General features: G+C 42.4%; 1 protein-coding gene across 3 annotated transcripts in view; it reads right to left on the minus strand.

The window, feature by feature from the left end:
• ACAP3 (ArfGAP with coiled-coil, ankyrin repeat and PH domains 3) overlaps positions 1–24,998 on the minus strand; it is a 738,004-nt gene that overhangs the window by 78,942 nt on the left and 634,064 nt on the right. For 2 of the 3 annotated variants that reach the window (XM_069610099.1, XM_069610101.1), the window contains 4 exons: positions 14,245–14,337; positions 7,937–8,157; positions 5,747–5,856; positions 4,731–4,841 (listed from right to left, as the gene is read on the minus strand). In XM_069610099.1, the coding sequence (XP_069466200.1) occupies positions 4,731–4,841; positions 5,747–5,856; positions 7,937–8,157; positions 14,245–14,337 (535 nt within the window). Of the gene's footprint in view, positions 1–4,730; positions 4,842–5,746; positions 5,857–7,936; positions 8,158–14,244; positions 14,346–24,998 lie in introns of all 3 variants that reach the window. The other variant, XM_069610100.1, reaches the window with a different exon arrangement.

The following is a 24,998-nucleotide window of genomic DNA, read 5'->3' on the forward strand; positions in this document are numbered from 1 at the left end:
TATGCAAATGGGTATTTCCCATCTGTGAAAGGTACAGTGAGCAAAATGCGATGGCTGAGGACTCTCAAAGTGGAAAAATCCACAGAACAGGTTATCATGCCATGTTCTTTCTAGAGAGGCGCGCTTGCTAACTTTAAAAAAAAAATCTTGTGAATAATAGTCAGTTTATGGTACTGTGTTTCCAGGGACATCTGAGTGTTCTGACTACTGCGCTGATGTAAGGTGCACAGTAGTTTCAGAGGCCACATTATTTTTCTTCTCTTGTTTGACATTTTATTTCTGCTGCATTTCGCTTTTTCCTGTCATAAAACCTGGAATAACTATTCCCATGAATTGATGCCAGTTCCCCTTGAATATGGTTTCCTCTTTTATTTGATTATTTTTTATTTGTGTATTTATAGTGTGCATATCCTGAGAGAGCCTGGCAAAACTGCATTTGGGCGCAGATGCAATTTTCTGATTCCGCAAGAACTTAAAACAGTTTTCTTTAATATAACTAGGAATTTTCATTTGAACAAATACGTTTTTGAACTTTTTTGGAAAATGGATAAGGATTGAATTTCATGCAAAAATTGCGGGAGAGAGTTCCAGATATGGGAACTTCTTAAGTTATTTCGAGTTACAACAGCAACATGCTTGGTTTCTTGTACACCTATAACACTGTGTGTAACATTTGTGGGGGAAAGCCAGTCATTTGACAATTTTAATGAACTAACCCCGACTGCACTATACTGCTGAGCTGTTAATTCATATTGCCATGTTTACCACGTGCCTAACTGCCATTGCAAGGAGAGCCCTATGTCCCATAGCGTATGTCTTAACCCTAATTGCCCCTTTCCTTAGTGTGTAGCGGTGCTCGCCTTCACAACGCTTGTCTCAGACGGGTTTCCCTTTTGGTATTAGTACGAGTGTTGTAGCCTTCTGCTCCCCTAGGACAGGCGGCTTAAGTACACGGAAGTCGTCATATAGTAAGTAAGCTTGCCTACTTAAACCGTGTGGGAACTGTAGAGGTAGCTTGTCTTGCAAGAATTAATGTATCATTATTTGTCTTCCTGATTGTATTGTGCAGAACATGAGAATGCAGCCTTCGCCTTAGACTGATATCCCGAGACATTGTCCTTCTACTTGACACTTTGTTTCTGTAAGGGACCTTGTCATGTCTACACCTCCCTCTCCATTGAAAGGCATGTGGGCTCTGTTGAATAAAAGCCGATGTCTGGAGGAGCTCAGCCTTGTTGTGTTGAGTTTTGTATTGCCGTTGGTTTGTTGCTGTCCCGTGGCTTTTCTAATGCTAATAAAATCGTTCACCAATCCATCGGTCAGTGGGTATTTTTCCATGACACATAATATACATATGTCATGCCATTAAGTAATTACACTGCTCCCATCACTAGCATAGTGGTCTGACAGCACCTGGCCTTGTCCAGCAAGTGCCACATTGTGACACCTCCGGGGTGTCATCAGACCTTATTAATAATATATTTATAATCCTCTAGTCCTAACATGAAAGCTGAACAATTCTACAGTGTAGCCACAAAACATTCTGCTTCCCTCACTATTTTATCTACAATATCAACATTGTTCAATAGTGCAGTGTTCATCTTCCAATAGTTACTTTTAGGAATCAAAAATGACATGGACACTTCTATCCAGATCAGATATAAAAGAGTAACATCAATATCTGCATCTAGAAAATTGGGAGTACACTGACCCGCAATTGGGAGCCTATCAATACGGAAGTAAATGTTGTGACAACCTGAGTGGAAAGTGTAACATTTATCTCCACACATCCACAATCCAGAACTCGTCCATCAAAGCATGGTACCCACACCTGCAATAAAAACCCCACTCTGATCCACCCAAGGGTCCATAGTCTCATTAAAGTCACTGCATAGCATAATATTGTCCTGCCCCATTTTTTGGAGAAAATGGGCAAGTGTACTAAAAGAGGAACCATCTCCACCATTCAGGGCACAGATATTGCAAACCCAAACAATCAAGTCCTGAATCCTTCCTAAGTGTCACATAGACAATACATCTCTCATCGTCGTGTTTGAGGACAAAACAGCCAAAGATAGGCCTTTCCTCAGCAAAATACACACACCCCTCAAGTTTGGGTAATAAAACGATGAAACAAAGAGAGCCAACACAACCTTTCTGGACTGGGGAGGTGAGCGTTGAGCCTACATGGGAGGCCATTAAGTGTTATATGCAGGGTCTGATAATTGAGCTCTGCAGCAAAAGGAATATAATAATGGAGGGGGAAATTAGGTCGTTAAGATCGAAGGTTCAGTTGAGGCACAACATGTCGAACCTATCCACAGAGACGAGAGACGCCTTAGTCCGAAAAAACATCACCTGAATAAAATACTGTCTGACAGGGTTGATAGATTACTTTTCAAGACTACATGTGCCTATTATGAAGGGGTTGAGAAGTGTCATAGGCATATGGCCCACCGCCTAAGGATTCAGGAGAGTGAAATAACCATCAGTGCCATCACATGTGAATCGGGTGATTTGACATATGAGCCTGACTTTTGTGAATGCTACACTGAGTTGTACTCATCCGAAGTGAATCCTGAGGTCATAGATCTGTGAAGTTACCTTGATGATGGGGGATGCAGAGGCTGCCAGACTCGATGAGAGCTGAGTTGAAGTCGGCTCTGTCTGTGGATGACTTAATAAGGGTTGCGACTCATCTAAACAATGGGAAGTGCCCTGGTCCGGACTTCCGCACAGTTTTATAGGATCATGCCGAAAGTGGTGTTTGAGCTGTTGTTAAAGGTGTGCTTTCATCTAAGCGGAGAGGTGTGCTTCCCCCAACGATGAGACATTCATCTATCTCTGTTGATGAAGAAAGGGAAGCCCCCCCCACATCCATTGTGATTTACATACCTAACTCAACACAGACAATAAGATATTGGCAAAGGCTTTAGCGTTGTGAGTGGAGAACACACTATCGCTGCTCGTGGACCAAAATCAGTCTGGGGTTGTGAAGGGGAGGAACCCTTCAGGCAACATGCAGAGGCCGATTGTCACGATGCAAGAGTGCAATAAGCTGGAGTCTGGTTCTGGCTTTGCTTTCTCTTGACGCCGAGAAGGCATTTGATCGTATTGAATGGGGCTTCCTTTTTGCGTTACTGGAGAGATATGGATTTGGGACAGAGATAATGCAGTGAGTATCCTTGCTGTACTCCAAACCGACAGCGGTGGTTAATACAAATGGCTTGACCGCCAACAGTTTTGTGCTGGGACGGGGTACACGGCAGGGCTGTCCTCTCTCACCTCTGCACTTTATGATGGCGATGGCTGTGAAGATTCAATCTGATGAGGAGATACATTGAGGAGATACAGGGGGTTTGATTTGGCGACGCACTTAAAAAAAGGTGTGGCTCTATGCTGAGGATATGCTGCTTGTGCCGCAGAACCTGGACTCTACACTGCTGGCTTTGATGGAAAAGAGAGACACCGTCAAATTGTTTTCTGGATATAAAATAAACTGGTCCAAATTTGAAGCCAAGCCAGCCTGTGCCACATGCACCAGTCATGTGTCACCAGGTTCGGATTCCGTTGGTGAAATTATTTATATAGTTATGTACGTTTTTGATAATGTGCTTCACTCAGTAAAGCAAGTGTAAGAGTATTATTACGACTACAATACATACTTCAAGTGATAATTAGAAATAACATTGTAACATTTAAGAAGAGATAATTTACAGAGTATACTGGCAGAGAGAGAATGCGTGTATCAGACTGCATTTACACAGAGCGAACAGAGCCGACAAGAACACACTAACAGAGGAAGCGTCACAGAGGGAGTGCTAGGGAGAGAGAGGATTAGCAGTAAACTGGGAGCTTATCTCACTGCACTAAAAGTAAAAACAAACAGAGAGTGCACCTGACAATGCAACTCTCACCCACAGAGACAGAAACACTGAGTGGGACAGAGAAAGTGAGTGGAGAGAGTGGGAGAAAGAAAGAGTGTGTGAGATATGCTTATGAAACACCCGATAGAACTAGCTATATTAAAATCCTCTAGGTTGTGATGTGGGATGGTGCTTACTGAGAAAAAGTAAAACTCATAAAAGAATAGGCCCTTAAGGTCCCACAGATTTTCAGCACCAAGAGGCCTCTTTTAAGGTAATTATGTCCTTTACAAACATAAAGCAACCCTAAACCTGTAGCTTCCTCTACTCTAAAGAAAAGCACTGAGGTGCATCAATGCGATAAACACAACAGGCCACCGAAGAACTGCAATACTCTCCTAACTTCAAGGCACCAATTACGTAATCCAGAAACAGAATTTCCATTAAAATCCATACATTTTGGTGTTTTATAAAGTCATGGACCCCAATAAGGCATGTTTTAATGATATTTTAACCCACCGCGAAATTCTATGCCTGTTTCAAGTGCAAGGACTGTGGCATATAACTCCTTGGTGACTTAAAATATCTTCATAATGTAAGTTAAGGTTAAAATATTCAGAATATGAGCTGAAAAGTTAAGGGTAAAATAGTCAGGATATTAGCTGAAGTTCAATGAAGGGTCAGAGATTATTTGTTATCAGGAACCATTGTGCCATCCCGGTGCAAAATTGATGAAACCACTATCATTAGAATAGACCATACAAGTAGTTATACATTTGCTGAATGAGTTGCGATCAGATCATTCACAATGCTCCAATGTTGAGAATGTAGAAGTCATGTATGCTGTGACGGGATCAGACTTACAGTGTCACTATATCAGCATTAGCTGCACGGACGGCGATGCTGAGAGGGTCCTGCCCATCTTCATCAATCGCGTGCTGATTCGCTCCCCGTTTCAGGAATAGGCAAACCTGGCTGGAAGTCCATGAAAAACATTGCAAAATAGTTACATTTCAGCTAATAATCCATCTCCAATGCTGAAACATCCCACCAGCAATAATGCCCAATAACAATTCAACCATCCTTCAAAATACCGTAGAGTAGACCAATTACTCTTCAAAAAGACCAAATCAAAACATCCACTCTTCAAAATACACCAAAATGAAAACTTTTCAAAATGGCCAAGTAAACAAAAATAATAATAAACTGAGCAATCATTCAATTACCCTTCAACATTTTCCAAATTAATCCAAGCACCCTTCAAAATGCATGCAGAAAAATCAACCACCATTCAAAATATTCTAAACTAAGCCGGCCAATGTTCAAAATTCTCCAAAACAAATAAAACGTTTTTAAAAGGAAATGCCCCAAATGAAAAGGGTGCCCAAAGCAAGCCAACTGCCATTTTAAATGTCCCACAACAAACTAACCCTTTTTAAAATGTGCCCTTGGAAACCACATACCTATTAACGTGTTTAAAAGATCAATAATTCAAAATACGTTATATGGATTCAAGCGCTCTTCAGAATACCCCAGGACATATCTCCCAATGAAACAACCGATAATAAAGCACAAATACTATGTCCTATGTTAAATCAACCTTCCTCTTAAGGATGCACAAAATTAACAAGAGATGACCCAAAAAAGCATCAACAATCCAGACGTCCTTTCAGTGTCTGAAACAAAAATCAATCCCCATCCAAATATTATCATCAGCTAATTCAACTCCCTTAAAATGGTTACTCGACAAAGCAAATAGTGCTGAAAATGTGTAAAAGACACCACAGAGCATGCTTTACTCAATTTCAACATTCATAGCATACACTGAACAACGCATGTAGCAGTAGTGCAATACAGTGCCAGCTGAGGAGGACACATACCCAGTGTGTCCAAGATATGTAGCGTGGTGGACAGGTGCCCGACTTCGGATGTCAATTTGATTTACGTCGGCTCCATTCTGAAGTAAAAATTCACAGGCTATTAACGATCCCTGAAAGGAAGGGAAAGAGGCATATTAGAAGCACTCTTGGACTTATCATGATACTTAAAATGGTATCCCCCATTAACCCGCAACCCTTTCAATGCATTTGATGAAGGAACATTTCACTGCATTTTTTGTGGTATTGTGTAGGGGGTGCAAGGTCAGGGAGTAGAGAAAACGGATTTTGAGTATTGGGTATTGATAGAAAAGAGGTATGTGACTTGCCCTCATACAAACGCCACAATAAATGTGGTGAAATGTCCCATGCTGAGAAATGTCTGATCCACCAGGGTTCAAAATTGAGATTTGATGAGTAGTAGCTAAAACCAGCACCTGGGTATCGGGCATCACCCGGTACGAAGGAACTACCAGGAGCTAGTAGACAGCACACCACAAATCTAAGTTTCTCAGGAGAAGCACATGTAAACGTTTTGTCCTTCATGCATGGTCTATTGCACTGTAAATTTGCTGTGGTTGTGTCCTAATACACCTTTATAAAATTCCCAAACACTCAAAGTTAATGTCACATAGCTATGTGTGTTTGAGACCAGTTTGCCTGGGAAGCTAAACGAAGTTCCTGATAGGAGTGTTGTCAAGGTAACCAGGCTCTCCTATGTTAAAAGCAGGAGCTAAATAGCCCCCAGTAATTTTGAACCCTGCCCACTAAAAAAGGCCATTATTGGCTTAGGTCACTATCATCCTACTCATATAATACCCCAAGAACAGGCCTTTCGCTCTCTGGTGAGGCCCAATATTTGTCACACATACTTATTGGGCCATATTACAGAAGGTTTGCATCCGTGCAAGGGAAAATCTGCACAGAATTTTCCCAGAGGCAAAGGTTGCTGCCACTTAAAACATTTAGTTCTAGAGGGATACAATAGAGACCAGTTCTCTATCCAATGGACGGGCAACACAGGAAAGCTGACGCTTACACAAGCAAAACATTAGTAAAACTATTCTCTCAAGGGATCAGAAGTGGAACGGTTTCAAGGGACCGCCTTTCTGTGGCCCAAGAACCAACGCAGTTCTAAAGAGCCAGCATCCGTGGGCCACGTCAATCCTCTTCCTCATTCTTACTGCTCTAAGTCAGAAAGCATTGCTTAGCTAATATGCAACAACTCACCGGGTCACCTTGTTGGCTCCACTGTTGAGCCTCCTACAGTAATGCAGGTATCATTATATTGGTAGCACTGTAAACAACAACTGTTACCCAAACATCAAAAACTGCCGTAGTAAACACTAAATGAAACATGCTTTCATTATTGTTTAATCAAATAATTTGAAGATCGGTAATGCCAGGTTTTCCACTGCACCCCCTTGTGCGGGAATTTGAGGAGTTGCCTGCTCTGATAATTGGAATCTCTGTTCCAATCCTTAACCTGAATATCTAGTTTCTAGTTTTAAAAATGTATCTCTTGTATGGCTATCTGATACTTTCAAATGTGGTGTCCAATCACAGACTTTGGGCCTCATTACGACCTCGGCGGTAGCCATGCCGCTATTGGCAGCATGGCTGCCGCCGAAATCGCGTCCGGGTCTGGGTTCCCAGAATGGGGAATTACCGGGCCATTCCGAGTTCAGAGGGCCTGGTAATTCCTCCATCCAGGAACCCGGGCCCTGACCTTCCCCATTCCAATTTCAGCCGCCATAGGGCTGAATGGGAATGGGAGAGGGTCAAACAACGGACCGAATACGAGTGGCCCGTTGTTTGCTCCCTCTTCCCCTCGCGGGACCCGGTAACGACGCCTGGTTTTACGAGGTGTCCTTACCGGGTCCCGCAAGGGGACCTCGTAATGTGGCGGAACGGGTTTAACGGGTCTGCCTCCTTTTGCGGAGCCCGTTAACCCGTTCTGCCAGGGTCGTAATGAGGCCCTTTGTTTCAAATAACTAAACATATTCAGCTCTTTTCATCTTTGTTTAAAGGTTCACTACAGAGTGAGTGTGTGTGTGTGTGTGTGTGTGTGTATATACATATATATATATATATATATATATATATATATATATATATATATATGTTTTTGAACTTTATATTTCTCAGTGTAATGACACTCAGACAGTGGTTGGATTTGATTTCCAGACTCACCCCAATTACTGCTTGGATAAGTGGCGTCTTGTTCTCGTCTTCGTTGTTTACCCAGTTTACATCGGCACCATGCGCAAGGGCCTCTGCCATGACAGGTAGGTTTCGCGCTCGCGCCGCCTTGAAGATCAGCAGCCCAGGGTGCAGTTCCCGGAGGTCTTCAGAGTCTGAGGGTTCCTGCTCTATCTCTGCCTCTCCGCTGGAATCCTCCGACACTTCGCATTCTGTGAGTGGAGAGGTGTGGAAAGAAAGGTGTCACGGGAACATATGGGTAGGCATATTCATTGCGAAGGAGGAGAAGGCATGCATAGAAATGAGGGAAGGATGAAAATGGAGCATGGAAAATGTGTGGCAATCGAGGGCGAGGAGCAAATGATGTGGAAATACAAAGAGATGTGTGAAGAGAGGGGTCACTAGGAAATGGCAGCGGCAGAAAAACGGAGCGTGTTGGAATGGGTGGAGATATGTGGATAGGAGAGGGTAAGAAAGCATGAAAATGGAGAGACAGAAGTGGAGATACATAGATAGAAGTTTTGAAAACCATGAGCAGAATGAATAGGGAAGAGTGAATGAGGCGTGGAGTGGGTGCAGAAGTGAGGAAAAAGTGAGGAGAAAGGGTGAAAGGGTGAAAAACAAGCATAGCAGGGAGGAGAAAGAAATGGCAGAGGGTTTACAAGGATGAAGGGAGACGAGAAAAGATGCAGTAGAGAGGGCATGTGATGAGTGGGCATGAGGAGGGGAGTATGGAAAGTGTTTAAAGAGATGAAAGAAGGGGACACGTACCATAGAGAAGAGATGGAATGATATGAAAAGGGAAGGAAAGGGGTGGAAATGTGATTGATGGATGAATGGGAGAGGGTTCGAGATGGTAGAGATAGAGGAAGAAAGCAGAGAAAAGAAGAGGCATGTTGTAATAGAATTCATTAAGTAGGTGAATTATAGACACACTGCACCCTCTAACCTGAAACTAAATCTATTCTGCCAATAAACATTCAAACAGAATGTACAGTTGGCAAGGAGGTAAGACAGCCTTGAGGTGTATTGCCAGGGCTAAATGTGTGGGCTCTGAGAAACCCGAGGGTAGTCTCACTTCCACTCCATTGGTGTCTTCTGCACAGGTGGCCAGGGAAAGGCCATCGGTCCTGGATCACAACCCTGGGGGTGGAGAAGAGAGGGAAGATCACCTGGGTGGAGGGTCCTTGAGGATTGGGAGTAGGGTGCCTTTAGGCGAGACGTGGTATTTCCCACATCCCTTCAAAGAAGAAACCTTTATTCCAGGGGCAGATATTGTTATTCATGAACCATTGACCGAGAAAACGGTATGAGATACTCTCAGTCCAGACGGACCAGGAAGAAAGAAAAAACAGTTAAATATAAGATGGGGGAAGGGCTATGGGGACTAGGAATGGGATGCCCTTGGGAGAGACATGGTATACCTCGCTCCCTACTAATGACCAACCCAACCCCTCGCCAGCCTTCCTGGGCTATTGTTAGTCGGCTACCCCGACTTCTTCATATGTGACCATTGACAGTACTGGGATGAAGAAGAGGCAACCGGGAGTAATGAAGACTGGATGCTTTTACAACTGTGGTACTGAGACAAGGAAGATTCCTGCTAAGGACTATCGGGGTCAGGCATGACCCTTTGATTATGGTCAGACAGGGCCAATTGGGTATTCGCACCTGTCAAGGGGCTGCAGGTGTATAAAAGGCAATCAAATCATGAAGCGAGGAGAGGCGGTGGTGCTGAAGGAGCATCAGAGAGGCCAAGAGAAGCAGCAGGGTGCTGTATGTGTGAAGCACGTCGACGGTTCTTGGAAGTTCGGCCTGGGAGCTGGGGCTCAGTGGAACCGATTGAACGCTGGCAAGGGAGCCGTGCAGGAAGGCTGCCCCTTTTTCTGTTTTTCACAGCGCTCGTTCTCCTGTGGACAGAAGGTGACACAGGAGTTCCAGAGAGGCAGGAGGTGGAGTCCTGAGGTGGAGAACAGAGGGCCGAACGATCTGCGCTGATGACAAGCACATGGACGCAACCAGTGATATACTTACAATAAGGCCGACTAGGCCCAGGCCTAGGGCTGCAGATTGCCACTCGCGCAGCATTTTTTAATAGCTGTTTATTTACAAAACACTGTCATTTTTGTAATTCAACTTCTTTTTGTTTCTGGCTGATGACTACATTTATTTTTTCACAATGTGGGGCACATGGCATTTCTGCTTTTTTGTGGAGGAGGTTTAAAGTTAACTATTAGCAGTCATGTACTCCTACAGCCAAAGGGCTTGCTGTTCAAACCTTTTTGTATGCTTGATATTCAGAAAAGCTTTATTGTTAGGAGAACTTTTGTGGGGGAAAAAGGAAATGTGTATCAAACGCAGCAAGCATAATGTATGTAGTGATTCATTAGTACCACTCGCACAGACATATATGATGGATATAAAGTTCTGTGGTCATTCTTATATTCCCAAATTGCCCCTTGATATGCTAAGCATCCTAAACCTCATTGGTTGTATTTGCAACTCCCCATTCTCACTGGAATTCTTTAATATATACAAACACCAACACTGTTAAGCAATCATGCTCACATTCAAATACACATGACATGCATTTTTTAAGACATTGTAAAAATTAGGATTTACCCTCCAGAACAGTCAAGGTTGTAAATGATGCATAATTTTACAATATTAAACTCATGCTTATGCTTAAGTCAAGCAGAGAGTTCCTACAGGTGGGCACAAACATGATGTTCAGAACCAAGCATTATATTCCCTCCCCAAACTCACATTTAAGAAGTCTGTGGGCACCTCAAAGGAACATGCATGAAAAAGAATGCCATTTTAACTTCTCTACAAAGAGAAAATCTAAATGCGCAATTGGATAAAGAAGCTTGTGAAATGAGACACAAAGCGAAATAAGGGTGAGAGAGAAAGAAATACAGGATGCCAAAGGTGCACACCGTGTTTCACAGCTATAAAGAAGAAACTTCTTAAGTGTCCCGACAAGATATACTTAAGCCCTATTTAGTTTCATGACTTTCAGCTGCAAGCTCAGTACTGCCAGGAGAATAACTGCAAAGTATGCCACACAACGCACAGCAGTTATGTTTATAAGTAACCCTTACATGAATTAGTAAAGGCTGTAGATTTTAAATATAAGATGGGACTTTTACTGTGAATCAGTACCTCAGATGACAGCAGGAAATGTATATCTATAACCCACATGCCTTAAAATGTTCCTACGTAGTGCATAGTATAACTAATTTTAAGGAGTTAACAAAACAAACATTTTAAAATACCACAAATGCAAGCTGGCAAGCTCCATAGCCTTATCTCCACCCACAAAGGTAATGTGTTGGAAAGCCCAACCAATTATTCAATTTCACTCTTGGGGTCTAGGGGGTAATAATGTAAGCAGTATGTACTACATTGTTTATAAAAGAAGCCTGCACTCCACAGCCACAAGGCATACTGCTCCCACCCACCCATGAATGTTTAGGATCACGCTTAACCATTATTCCACCATGTGATGCCCAGCCAATGGCTCCTAAAACCTTCTCCCTCTGTCTTTACGCCACTGATGTCTTTATGCCCAAGCAGTTTCCAAATTTAATTTGTGATTTTACCATATTTTAATGGCATTCCAGTTCAAGGGATTGGCGGTGCATAGGCTGCAGCTGCCTAACCTCCAACATCTCATTATAACCGTGAGAAGGTTTAGTTCTTTTTAATCAACATTTCTTTAATATGTGCCTGTACCACCTGCCAATATTTAATATTTAAACTTTACTATTTGACAATAGCATGTGTAGAAATTGTTAGTTATGTTGCCTGAAACATTCATATCACTGACCGGTTTAGGTGCTTCTCATGAAGTGATAGCATTCAACTCGCAAGACACCATATATTACCATTGAAACTGAAATTCCACATTTCAACCATCTCTCACTTTTGTCCATTTGGCAGACAACACATGCTCCAATCTCATTCTTGAAGAGATGGTGCTTACCTAACCGAAAGAAGACAATTGGCCTCAACAGGTAGCGCTACTGCACCCCATAGTAGCACACCCTTTCTTCTCCAAATCTTGGCCAGCAGAGATCAGAAAACACTCTTTCAAATAGCATGCTATAGAAGACAACAGGATTTAATTTTATTGGATGCCAGACATTTTTAATCCCCTCAGCCCTGAAAGCATCCTTATGGTGTTATAGGGGCAAAGAGGGTTGAGCTGGCAGTGAAAAGGAGTAGTTTGGCTAAGGGGGCAGAGTCTGGCGAAGGGGTGGGATTGAGTGAAGGTGCAAGGTCTGGAAAAGAGGGAGTAAAGTTGAGGGGGTGCACATGCACGTAGTTGGGCAAAAGAACACCTAAATATGACACTGGGCGCAACCAGTTAGTTTCTATGAGAAGAGAAATGAGTAATGCTAGTGGTTGAACTTTCGTGAAGGTTAACATTGTATCGGAATGGTCGTGTGTTTGATGTAAAACTTTTAAGAAGTTCTTCGATGTGAATGCTTGTTAACTATTGAACAGTCCTGAATACTTTGTAGCGGAGTGGTCACGTGTGCAAGACAGCACGTTTTTGATAGTCTCGGAGTGCTGGGCACTTCATTAAAGGAAATTTACACAGTTATTAAACAACGGGTTGAACGAACAAGTGCAATCTCATGATTATTGGATTCCAAACCGAAGGAAAACTTAATAAACAGAAATGTGACATATGGGGATTAAAGGTTAAACTCAAATAAAACATGTCGATTTTAGAAATGTATGAAACTTTAATCGAAGCAAAATCCATGTATGCTGAGCTCTCAAGTGAACAGAAGTTAATATATACTGAACTTCAAAATTGAACATAACTTTAACAGTGCAAGTGAACAAACTATATGTTGAACTTTAGGGTGAATGGAACTTTGGAGGTGAGCTTTAACCCCGAATAAACAGAGGCATATTAAATAACAAGTGGGAGAAGATTATACAATATATTTTGGGAAGCTGAATAAACTGCATCTTTAAAGTTTAACTATTACTCAAGCAATTTGTACAAATACCAAATCATACTAAGAGGGGGAAAATGTGGCCCAGAACTTTAAGAAGGCTGTAAATATTGTTGGAACATTGAAACTGAGTCTTGGGGAAGGGAACCCTGAGGCTTAACCCACTTATTGACTTGAGGACAGAGTCTCAAGATCCTGTTGTGTTTGGAACTGAGTTAAGTGGAACTTGGGGACAGGAACCCCAAGTATTGGTTTAACTAGACCATCGTTAACTTAAGGAAGGCAATTCAGAGATTTTTGTTGAAACTGTTTTATACTTGGAGAAGAGATCTTAAAGGAAGCTGCGAGCTAGACGGAGCTCAGAATTTTGTGTTGGACGCTGTCTTCTTTGGTTGCTGACATCCCTACACATTATATTGCTTAGTTGTGAGGGCACGTATGGGTTTTGGACACAGACAGATCCTTATGTTGAAGTCTTTCACTCTGACTTTCTTTCGTTTTATTTTGGTAAGGAAATACCACCATAGTATAGGGCAAGGTAGGCCTTTCTCCATCCTGACCTTTAAGTGAATAAAGTGTTACATTTCTAATTCAGAATCTGCTGTCTGTGTCTTACTCCAAGATGCCTTCAATGGTCCTAGCAGAAGAAGATGGAGAATGAATGCTTAAGCTCAGGACTTAGATTCCTTAGCATGTGTGTGTGTCCTAACCACTGAAAGAGAAGGGTGCAGAGAGGTGAGGGGGAGATTGAGGTGTATTGTAACAGATGTCTTGGGTATTAGTACTTAAATAGCAAGTTTACTGCAGGTCAGGATAGGACTGAATACAGAGGACTGTGTGAGGGTCCCAGCGATGAAATAATACAAAAAGCAATTTTAAGAATAAAGTTTACTGGTGGGTTTATATTGGGGTGAGATGAATACAAGAAGATGTGGCTGCATGTCTGTGCTTATACAGCTGCATAACTTCATGTATCGCAGCAGCATCTCAGCCTCATGCATCACAACCAGTCGCTTTTTCCATGTCTGACATGAGCATTCTATCTAGTCTTGGTTTTATGCTTGGCATTTTGGCATCTGACTAGTTATTAACATCAGTCATTAAACACCTGGAGACCTCCAGAGGTTGCTATCTTAAAGATCAGAATGAGCTGTCAAGGTTCTCAAAAAGGACAAACCAGTTCAATCAGCCTGTACCAATGAACTTTGTGACCTCACATAAGGCCCTTATGTGTTACCGATAGAACAGGCTGAGAGTCTGACATTCGATGCTGACAGGGTGCTAATGAGGGAACCCAGTATGTACCCTGCCAGGTCCACCCACCTTCCTCTGTGACACTATCCACCACTGAGCCAAAGACCAGAACATCAGAGCTGCCATCTGTACTTCCTCCGAGACCACTGTCACTGCTCAGACCTGCGGGGCCAAGAGAAGAAAAGGCAAAAAAACTTTAATAACCAGGCAATCACACAATCAGAAATATGAAAACCAGCAATCAGACATCAGCAGGGCATCCCTACTGTGCCATCATTGGTAGGAACATCTTGACTCAATGCAAGAATGTGTGACACCACTTGTGTGCACCCAAAGCATTGCATGAGGCCTGGTGTTGGGTCGGGAAAGCCCAACTTATCAAATGAGCAGATGCACATTTTCGAAGGCAACACCTATCAGGGAGAGCTCAAGAAAATCTGTGGTAAAGAGGAGGGGCATACCATGGTCATTCATGTACACATTTGGAGAAACCACAGATAATGTTGATTTGTTAATGATAATAAAATGGAGATATCCAGGTCACCTGCATTTACATATTACTAGCTGTTTGCTTAAAAAAAGGTTAGTTTAGAAATCTATTTCTGGGCATGGGGTTATTTTCTTTTTTTTGCATCTTCCTGTTTTGAACATACCCTGATCTTGTCTCTAGAAAGAGCTACTGCCCAAGTAAAAGTCTGATTCCACACAAATGCTGACCTGACTTTATCAATAACACCTCACCAAGGACTAAACCCAATGAATGTACAGAATTGCAATTCACAGAACTGCTTTACGGTTTAAAGACGCCAGCCCAAATGCTGACTACCCACACCCTGTATAGCACTCTGCTGCTCTCGAGATCTACTCTTTAAACAATAATATTAAATAAAATGAAATAAAAACCAAGGGTGGAGTGGATCTGCCAAGAGGGGAAGGCAATGCAAATGCCATCCTGAGGTGAGTGAACACAGCTAATATCCTCAGCCAATGAACTGCTGGGGTCTAAAATCAGACATGCCATGAGGCCAGAAACCCCAAGAGCATCGTAATAAGAACAACTTGGAGAATTCAAATTAGGCTTTCATTTGTCCAGTCGTGAAAATAATGCTTGTGTGCCAAACAACTCCTCCTCACCCAGGAGGATTGGGATGAGATCCAAACAGCGAGCTTAGTGGTGTCCGAAAGGGGGTGAACCACTTTAAGAGAAGCAGTCAGACCCCTTTGGATGTGGCCATCTTAGGCATCATCATACGATGACCAGGGTGCACAACAACATGTAATGAAAGCAGACTGGTTCAGGACAACAGCCTACCCCACCATCAGGAGACCACATCAAAAAAGGACATTCCTTTTGCTGAAGTAAATTGAAATCACAAAACTAGAACTGCCATTCAGGGCAACAACTTTGAGAGCAAAGTATAAGAGTTAGAAGTAGCACAGTGGATCTCATCCACAGTGAAAAGGATGAAAATGTTTAGGAGGAATTAGCGTCAAAGCCTAAACCAACAACAGTGCCCTACAGGAATCAAAATGTTCAAAAAAGTGAGCTCCAAATTCATTCTATCCACTTTAGTGGTTGACAGCATAGTTATCATGTTAAAACATTTAATATATTCTATGTGCAAGCTGCACTGACACAAAATATACGAGAATATAGATGGAAGATGGGGAGATGGAATATCGGGAGAATAACTTTTATGAACTCAATTTTTGTTTGTGAAAAAGAATGTCATCCATGGCTATGTAATGTGAGAAACCAGACGGTTTCTCCCTAGCTAGTCATCGGGGATCTGTCATCCAGGTGGCCACCACACCGCCATCACTATTGGATCCTGTTCCTGGGGGTGGACCAGTGAGGGGGTGGGGGGAGAAATCACCTGAATGTGGGGGTCCTCTGTGAATGGGAGTGGGACACAGACGGGTGAGACGCGGTATCCCCTTCCTTTTACACCTTTTCCCCATCCTCTCACGGAGGACGTTCCAAACCACTGCCCCCCCTTTTCTAACGCTAACACTTTCGCACAACACAAAGGACAACGGAGTAACACCAGAGCCGTTTACCTGACATGTCCCAATACAAGGGTCAGGCGAAGTCAGGCAATTGATCAGACTCACACACACCTGACGGCCCTTTCCCTTCCCCACAGGGATAAAAGGTGGAGCCAGAGAGCACAATACGAGCAAGGCGAGTACAGCAGACAGCACGACGAGACGGCTACCATTCAGCAGTTCAAAAGAATGAGAAAGGTGGCAGGAAACGAGAGGGTAGCGAGTAGAAGTGACCTTTCCCTTTTTGTCCCAGGTCCACAAAAACGTTGTAGAAGAGAGCTCAAGACTGCAAACAATAGCACAAGTGTCCTGCAGCATATGTCGATGGTACATGGGGCAAGCCTACGCCGATAGGCAGGAGCGAGGGAAGCTTCTGCCCCTGTGGTACTGGCCTTACTCCCGAGAAGCCAACATCCAAGCGGTTCATCAAAGCCGTTGAGTCGAGGGGAGAACCGATAAGTACCGGGCTGTGTTGAGTGAAAATCGCAAAGTAGCAAGTTTTGAACCAAACCTGATTAACTTTGAATCAACTGTAAAAGTGTGAAGGGGAGACCAGCTGAAGAGGAAAACTAGCACCACGTGGATGCTAAAGCAAGAGACTCTGGTCGAATCCCATATGAGAGAAACTACAGATACCAGAAGGCCGTAGGGGGGCCGGTGACATTGGTCAAAGTGGTCATCCAGAGGGTCAAGCAAAATCTGCATACAATCGAAAGACTTTGATCTACCAACAGTGTCAGAGAAAGGGAAGTGAATCCCACAGTGAGAGAAAACTTTGAGAAACCAAAGGAAAAGAAATCCTGCAAAAGGGGCCCGAGCCCAGCCGAAGGAGATCAACGGGTGAAGCCGTCACCCAAAACTGATTGATAAAGGAACTGTGATATATTTCGGAAAAACGATTGAGAAGGATCAGCTCCCAGAAGAGGCGGACCCAGGGGTGAAACCATCACCCAGCAAACATTGGAAAAGAACTTTCATTTGTTAAAGGAACTTTTGTTTTGTTGTTTGAACACGTCAGATCCTCGAAGGCGAGAGACTTTCAAGTGAAACGTAACTTGGCCATTGACGGCCCTGATAACTGAAAGCTCAAGGATTAAAGCTCAACTATCATCTCATGCTAGAGAAGACCGAGAGTGTGTCCTGAGAGCTGCCACTGGAACTGTCGTCTCGTGCTGGAGAAGCCCGATACTGTACTGTGCTTCAAGCTCCCATCTTACCCTGTGTCCAAAACATGGGGAAGGAATACCCAGGCTACTGCATCCTGACATATTATTTGAGAAACACTTCTTTCTTTTCTTGATAACTATCCCACACCCTTTTTGGTATTGGTTGTGAGGTTTGGCAATAGGTTTCTTAGTATAGGCCCCTTTATTTTTACACAACGCCACCAGGACTACCTTATATTAATGTGATGGTTGACGCTTGCTCCCATCATAGATTTAGGTTTAGATTAGGCGTTTGTCCAACCTGCAGACAGCATTTCATTGTTCAATAAACACCCTTGAACTGTGATCACTTGTGTCTGTTTTACTTGTTGTCACCGTAAGTTCCTCACAGTAAGCAGGGCCCGCAATCTGCCATTGAAGCAGCACATGTGACCAACAGATAGATCAGAACCTAAGCTGCCCTCAAAAGCATGTCTCGTAGCCTACCAATTTAGCACACAACATCATTTCCATAGAGAATGAGAGGAGAAAGGCAAAAAACACGGTGCACCCTGTCTGTCCAAATTAGCGACATGTTGCCAGGGATTCCTAAATCAAAAAGCCAAATTAAAATTTCGATTCTCTGCTCTGCATCTTCAAAGTTTTGCACTGGAATATGAGGAAGTGCACGCATCCACTTGCATCTAATCCCGTTGACATTATGGTGAGGGAAAGCATGCAAGTGGTACAATGGCATCTACAAAAACGCATGCATGCAGAAGGAGTACGCGCGTAGCAGAAACCCAAGGCGTCAGAAGGCTGTCAACAACTTCTCCAGTGGCAGGGACAGTGATCGAAGAGGATGCCCAAAGAGACATTCTCAACCACAGACATGACAATGAAGAACACATATCATTGCAAGACATGGACCGCTGAAATGATCGAAGGCATTTGTAAGACACAGGTTCACGCTTCCAGCAGCACTGATAATCATCCTCAAGAAACAAGTAGAGGTTCAGAGAATGAGAACAAGTGTAACAATCGAACTGCGCCACACACAAGAAATTTCTGCCAAAAAGTACAGATGTAGTTACTTATTCCATTCCATGAACAGCCTGACACGTGTTTCGAGCGTAGCTCTTCCTCTGAGGCTGTTAAAGTTCATAAAACCAACCATTATGTAAAGTTGTGCATGATAATTTTGCAAAACCATTCAAAATGCATGGGCCAGATATTGGTGGGCAACAGGTTGTCAGCATAGTGTATGACCAGCAAATACACAATTATCAAGCATCAGATATCAACATTCATGATACAAATTTGAAAAAATAATAAATATGCATTTAGCAAGGAATATTCATGTAACATACAAAAGAGAAACAATACGCAATATTCACATTACCCAATCAGGGATGGCATCAAGGTAGTCCAAAACAAAGAATGAGAGAAAAATGAACAAAACCTGCAGTTAGCCAGATTGGTAGATAGGCACTCGTGGAATAGGTCTGCGCAATAACCATTAGTCATTATTTCTATAGCATGTGCCAGAAAAAATCATATTTACCAATATTCTTGTCCAAATTGAGCCACTAATTGTTAAGAGGAAAGGATAAGTATTAATAAAAAACCAAGGTTAAACCAGCGCCAGAAGATAAGTAGCACTACTGCAATCAAAAAGTATCACTTTCAATTAAATAAGTTTTGTAAATCAAAACCGGAGTCAAAAAGCATAACTAGAAGAGAAATGACACATATGCGGTCTAGATTTGCGTCCTCTCCGCCAACCGGAGACGTATGATATTAATTGTAAATCATAATAATATTACCTTTATTAACTTGCAGCTGTCATTATAAATTAAATCTGCGGGCTGCAGCGATTCCGAAATGCCGGCATAGTGTGAAGAATTAGATTTCACCAGACCGTCAGCAAAGCACAATTAGGGGACCAATATCTGGCCCATGCATTTCGAATGGTTTTGCAAAATTATCAAGCACAACTTTACATAATGGTTGGTTTTATGAACTTTAACAGCCTCAGAGGAAGAGCTACGCTCGAAACACGTGCCAGGCTGTTCATGGCATGGATTAAATAACTGTACACCTGTACGTTTTGGCAGAAATTTCTTGTGTGTGGCGCAGTTCGATTGTTACACTTGTTCTAATTTGCTTACACTGTGGGTGCTGGGCAAGGCACTCACACACTAACAATTGACCGCAGCCGCACAGCCTCCTTAGAATTACGACGCAAGCGCTGGGATCTTTTGGCCTTTTTGCCCCTTTTCCCAGGTTCAGAGAATGACCCTCAATCACAAACAGCTTCAGGACCCATATCCAGCATCATACTGACAGAAGGAGCGCAGCAGATTAGCCAGAAGCCTATGCAAGGTGGCAAATGGAGGCATGGGTAAACACCCATAGAGAATTTGTGGAAGAGGTTTGACCATAATAAGTGACTCTCTTAGCAATGAAGAATGCCTGCAGAGAGAATGAGAGAGAGAGAGAGACACAAAAGGGTTATGGGCAAAAATAAACTGCACCCACAGAGAATATCAGCATCAAAATAGAGTGGGGCTGGGGTAGACAGCCCGGTGAGGAACCAGCCAAATAATCAGGCAAATATGCAGCCCGTTGTTAATGTCAAATACAGAAGCAAAAAAGACTCCTTTCCTTCATAGGGTCCTCTACCCCATGTGGACTACAAGTCCAAGGACTGAGAACAATGAAGTAATACTCAGGCATGTAAAGATAGAAAGAGTGTCAGTAGAAAAGAACTCTTGCCCAAACGACTCCTAAACATCCATGGATTAGATGAGCAGATTTAAGAGTATCAATAGCAGAAACCTGCCTGGATTTGGGGTAATGAGCCACCCTGACGCACACATGCAATAAACAAGAATTACCGGGATGTCAGGCTACTAAAACACACTGTAGCCAGAGTGTGGACTGTATGGACAAATATAGGCAGATGACACCAGCTTCTGTCTGGGGTGGGTGGCTGTTCATTAAAAAAAAGAACATAGTTAATTATATTATGAGAATCTTTCCCTAGCACGTGATCACTGGTGAGCGATATACAGAAATAAAAAATTCCCAAACGGATTAACAGCGGGTCTGTGAACTGGCCTCATGTTTCAGGCACACTGCAATGCTTTTCTATAGAAATTAAGGCCCATAGAAAGATCATAAGGGCAGTCAACAGAACAGAAAGCCTCTACAAGAGAACTTGATCTACGGAAAGTATGCAGATGGTACCTAAGTACTTCTATCTAACACAGACATTCGACCCCAAAAACATTATTTAATGGGCTATGTGGGGGAATAAAAAAATGTGGTCTGGTATTTGCTTCACTTTCAATAATTGTTGGAGGCAGCCCCTATTGGATTTCAAACTCGGCAAGAAGATAAAAACACAATTTCTGTGCAGCAGTGCAGCACGGAAAGTGGTGAGGAAAATGGTCTGTGGTGGTCCGCAGCTAGGAGGCATTGGAGGTGCTAATTTCAAGTATGGTAAAAGACTATGTTTTCTTCCATATATTAACTGTTTAGCATGCCTGCCACAGTTAAACAATATCAATTAAGATGCTCTGTGCACGCTGCATGTAACCAAGCATACGGATTTCCACTCCAAAGCTGCTGCCATTGGGATTGTCCAAACTGTATGTGAAATGAGTGGCTATGAGGATGCAGTTCAAGGCAAAATTAAAACATACCTCAAGCCAACTGGTCAACCTGCTTCTGTAACTGGCCCATAGGCTCCCCTTCCTGGGCCTACTGCTTCTATGTCACATGCTTTTGAGGAGTCTTCCATGCTGGAGCCGATTGACAATAATTGATTATTAAATGTGTGCCTATGTTTGCAGAATTAAATGGGCCAAGCTCTACTTATAATGTCTGGACAATCTAATGTGACGGCGGTGGAGCTTATTTCTCTCACTATCTTGTCAGGCTCGCCTAATCTTGAGCAGATAGCTGCTTCAGTTTATGCCTCTTCCCCTGCATATGACTAACTATTCTACAGACTCCTCAGATGAGGATGAACCGGTAGATTTGGGAATAGTGATTATTCTGAAAGCATTATTCTCTTTATGCAATAACATGCACAAAGAATAGCAGGTAATCAAACATGGACTAACCAACTTGGTTGATGTACTACTGGCTAGCCTGGCAGCAATTGGCGAGTCCATTTTGGAAAATAATACTCTAGATAGGGTTTCTCCTGTCAGAGTCAATGTCCTCGCCATTGTTATTTTGGACTCACTTTCCCAGAATAATAAACAAGGAGTTGTGTCTGTGGGGCCAGGGGTAAAATACATCTATTACTTCAGATCAACAAATTAACAATAGTAATAGCAAGACTAGGAGAAGGCTATGCCAATGTAGAAAAAAACATGCAAAAAAGGAGAAATATATTTGTGGTTCCTCGGCTGGCAAGCTCTTGCAGCGGGAGGTCCGAATACATTAGAATGCCATAAGATTCATGATACGTTTGTATTGATTCCCGCGAGCGATGCAGAGGGCAAGGTACTAGAAAAAACACCATAACAAGCTTGGGTACATTGGATACCTGGATGGGAAAGAAAAAACCTGTATCTCAAGTGCATACAAAGGCTCATAGAGAGACTTATCTAGAACCCACCCTGTTGCCACCTGCCTCAGCTTATTTTGGCGAGGGCCTAAGTGAAATGTACCTTCCTATGACTGGAGCAGCAAATAAATATTCATAATCCGCAAGCCAATTCTCAAGTTGTATCCATTATTGACACAGTAACTGAAATGATCATGGATTGGTCTGATAACTTTGGTGGCTATCCTTTTATCATCATAGGTAATCAGAATTTCCAACGTTTTCCCTGAAGAATGGGGCTGAATATTTCTCACTTGGGTTTTCAAATGGTTGATAATGACAGCAATATTATTGCTATCAGCCATGACACTGACAATTTAGAGGAGCCCCTTCATTCTTGGTTGGATTTTATATAATTGCACTGTCCATTACAGTTGTATTATCGGTGAGAAATTGATTCATCATTGTGTTATACTTGGAGCAATGGTATTTCCTTTTCCTGGATCAATTTTGTCTTACTCGCAGAAATTTCTTTGAAAATATTGTATTTCCAGTTACTGGACGATTGTCCTAGTGACCATCATGCAATGAAATTGAACTTAATCTTCAGATCAAAAGAAAAACAGATTCTGGAAGGCACGTTTATGGTCAATGAGGGCCATAATAGAATAAGATGTAATCAGTATAATTTTATACATTTGAATTAGATGTTTTTATTGGTTTTTGTGATACTAATCTGACCCATTCTATGGATGTAAGGGATTTTGGGTGCTTCATTGACTCCACCAAGTAACGCATTATTGCTCTACAAAACAAAAGGTTAGTTATGTTCGAAAATACTTTTAGTGGAGGTTTTGATACATTTATTGCAGATAAGAAAAAGTCTCTGAGAGAAGATCTTAGGTTGGTGAGAACCAGTAGAGATTATAGTCTGCAAACATCTATTTTGATTAAAAGTTTAATTACTAGATATAAAATGCTATTAGAATACATAAGGCTTCCATCTCTGCCGTTCAAAGGCAAGCATTATTCAGAGTTTTATGGAACACTGATTCTAGGACATTCTAGAATGTATATAGGTCTTGGAATAGCTCTGGTGATTCAAAGTGAGATATTAATCCCATTGGTGAAGAGAGATGGAGAGTTCACATCCATGACATTTACTGTATCCCTCGACTTCTCTTTAGAAAACATAGAAGGGATAATCAGTAACCTTAATCCTTCTAGGGCCCCTCGCGCCCAGATGGGTTTGTAAATATTGTGATCAAAAGTGATCCCCCTAGATGGGCAAACCATGTATATGGCCTTTTTATATGGATAATAGATAGATACTGGTGTAATCCCCGATAGTTGGAGAGAATCAATTTGAATCCCTGTGCATAAAAGGGAGGACAGGTTATTCCATCAAACTATCGTATGAATGCAATGATTGTTTCTTGTTCGAAAATCTTTTCCCAACTATTGAGGAAAAGTTGAATCTCTGGATAAAAAATCAAGATCTTTAAAAAAAATCCTCAAATGGGTTTTAGAAGGGGGTTGGTACTCTTTCCAATCTGAGGTCTCTCTCTTATCTCATTCGTATGACTTTTGAAGATACAGATGGAACTCTTTACATCTGTTACATTTACTATGCAGGAGCTTTTGATACAGTGAATCACACACTTCTATGGAGAAAGCTAGATCAGATGGGGCTTGATCCATGTTTACTAAATTTTGTTAAAATGTTATTCATTAAGGCCATGCTTAAAGTTAGAATGAATATAGAAAGACAGCTTAGTAGAAAAATCATGACAAACCATGGTTTGAAGCAAGCATGTACACTAGCGCCCACACTTTATAATTTATATGTTGCTGACTTAGTTGAAGCTCTTAAAACTTGCAGCAGCTTTCCACCTGGGATAGGCCAGAAGCATGTAGCATGGCTGGCCTATGCTGACGACACCATTATCCTAGACAGGACACCAATTGCTCTACAGTGGAACTTGCAGGCTCTCTCTAAGTATTCTGCGGACAATCAACTGATTGATTACAAATCTGAATAAAACTAAGATTATGATTATCTGGTCTAATAAAAAGAAGACTCCCTCTTAACTTGGAAATCAATAATCAAGTTATTGAGGTGGTAGATTCTATGTTTACTTGGGGTTTACAATCACATACTCTTTGAATGCTGACAAATTGGCCATGACAGTGAAGCATAAGGTTATGAAGAGGGTTCCAAGCTTTTAGGAACTTGATTAGTCAGAAAGGTGGATACTCAATAGAAGGACTTCTTCCCATTTTTAAGTCTAGTATTGGTCCTTGTGCACTCTATGGTCTTGAGATTTTCTCCTATGGGGAGACAAGAATCTTGGAGGTAAGATCTGGCGATTGGCACTGGGATGGCTCAATTCTTTCCCAGTGGAAGCTATTCATTGTGAGCTGGGTCTTACCTCTCTACATACACAAAAAAGATAGCTGGCAGTATATTCTTCCAAGGCTTATTTGGCTTGATCTTGTGTGAGATGCTCAACTTGAGTAGGGTGGGGGAACAAAACAGGCCTGTGATACAGGGAGTTATTGAAGCTTGCTAGTGGGAGGAGGGCCCTGGCATCGAGGTGAGAACAGAGCCTGGCGCAACATACGGATACAGGGAATACCAAAGTATGTTTCTGGAGTGCGCTTGCACTTGTATGTCCAAGATTTGCTTTGCTCCAGACATCAGCTACCTAATGAAATGGCAATGGAACTCGATAGGGCACATTGAATTCTGTTTAATCGTGCACACGCAGAATGGTCCCAGATGTCATCACATAGGTTCACTTTTAAGCGATCTTAGAACAAATTGTATGAGAATTGCTTCCAGTTCAGAGAAGCAACAATCCAGAAGCTTTGACTCTTATCCACCCGGAAGAGCAAACTGACCCAGCGGCCCTCTCATACTCTGTGCAGACTTCTGGGGTCCCTATTCTTCACTCACAGAGATGGTCTACAGTGTGCGGAAAAAAAGTGCTTGCTCCCTTAGATCCTCCAGGGATGAAGCGATCACTAATGTCACTCACTAAGTGACACATTTTAGCAGCTGA

Source organism: Ambystoma mexicanum, chromosome 8 (assembly GCF_040938575.1).
Source record: "Ambystoma mexicanum isolate Mex_15411 chromosome 8, UKY_AmexF1_1, whole genome shotgun sequence".
Lineage (NCBI taxonomy): Eukaryota > Metazoa > Chordata > Amphibia > Caudata > Ambystomatidae > Ambystoma > Ambystoma mexicanum.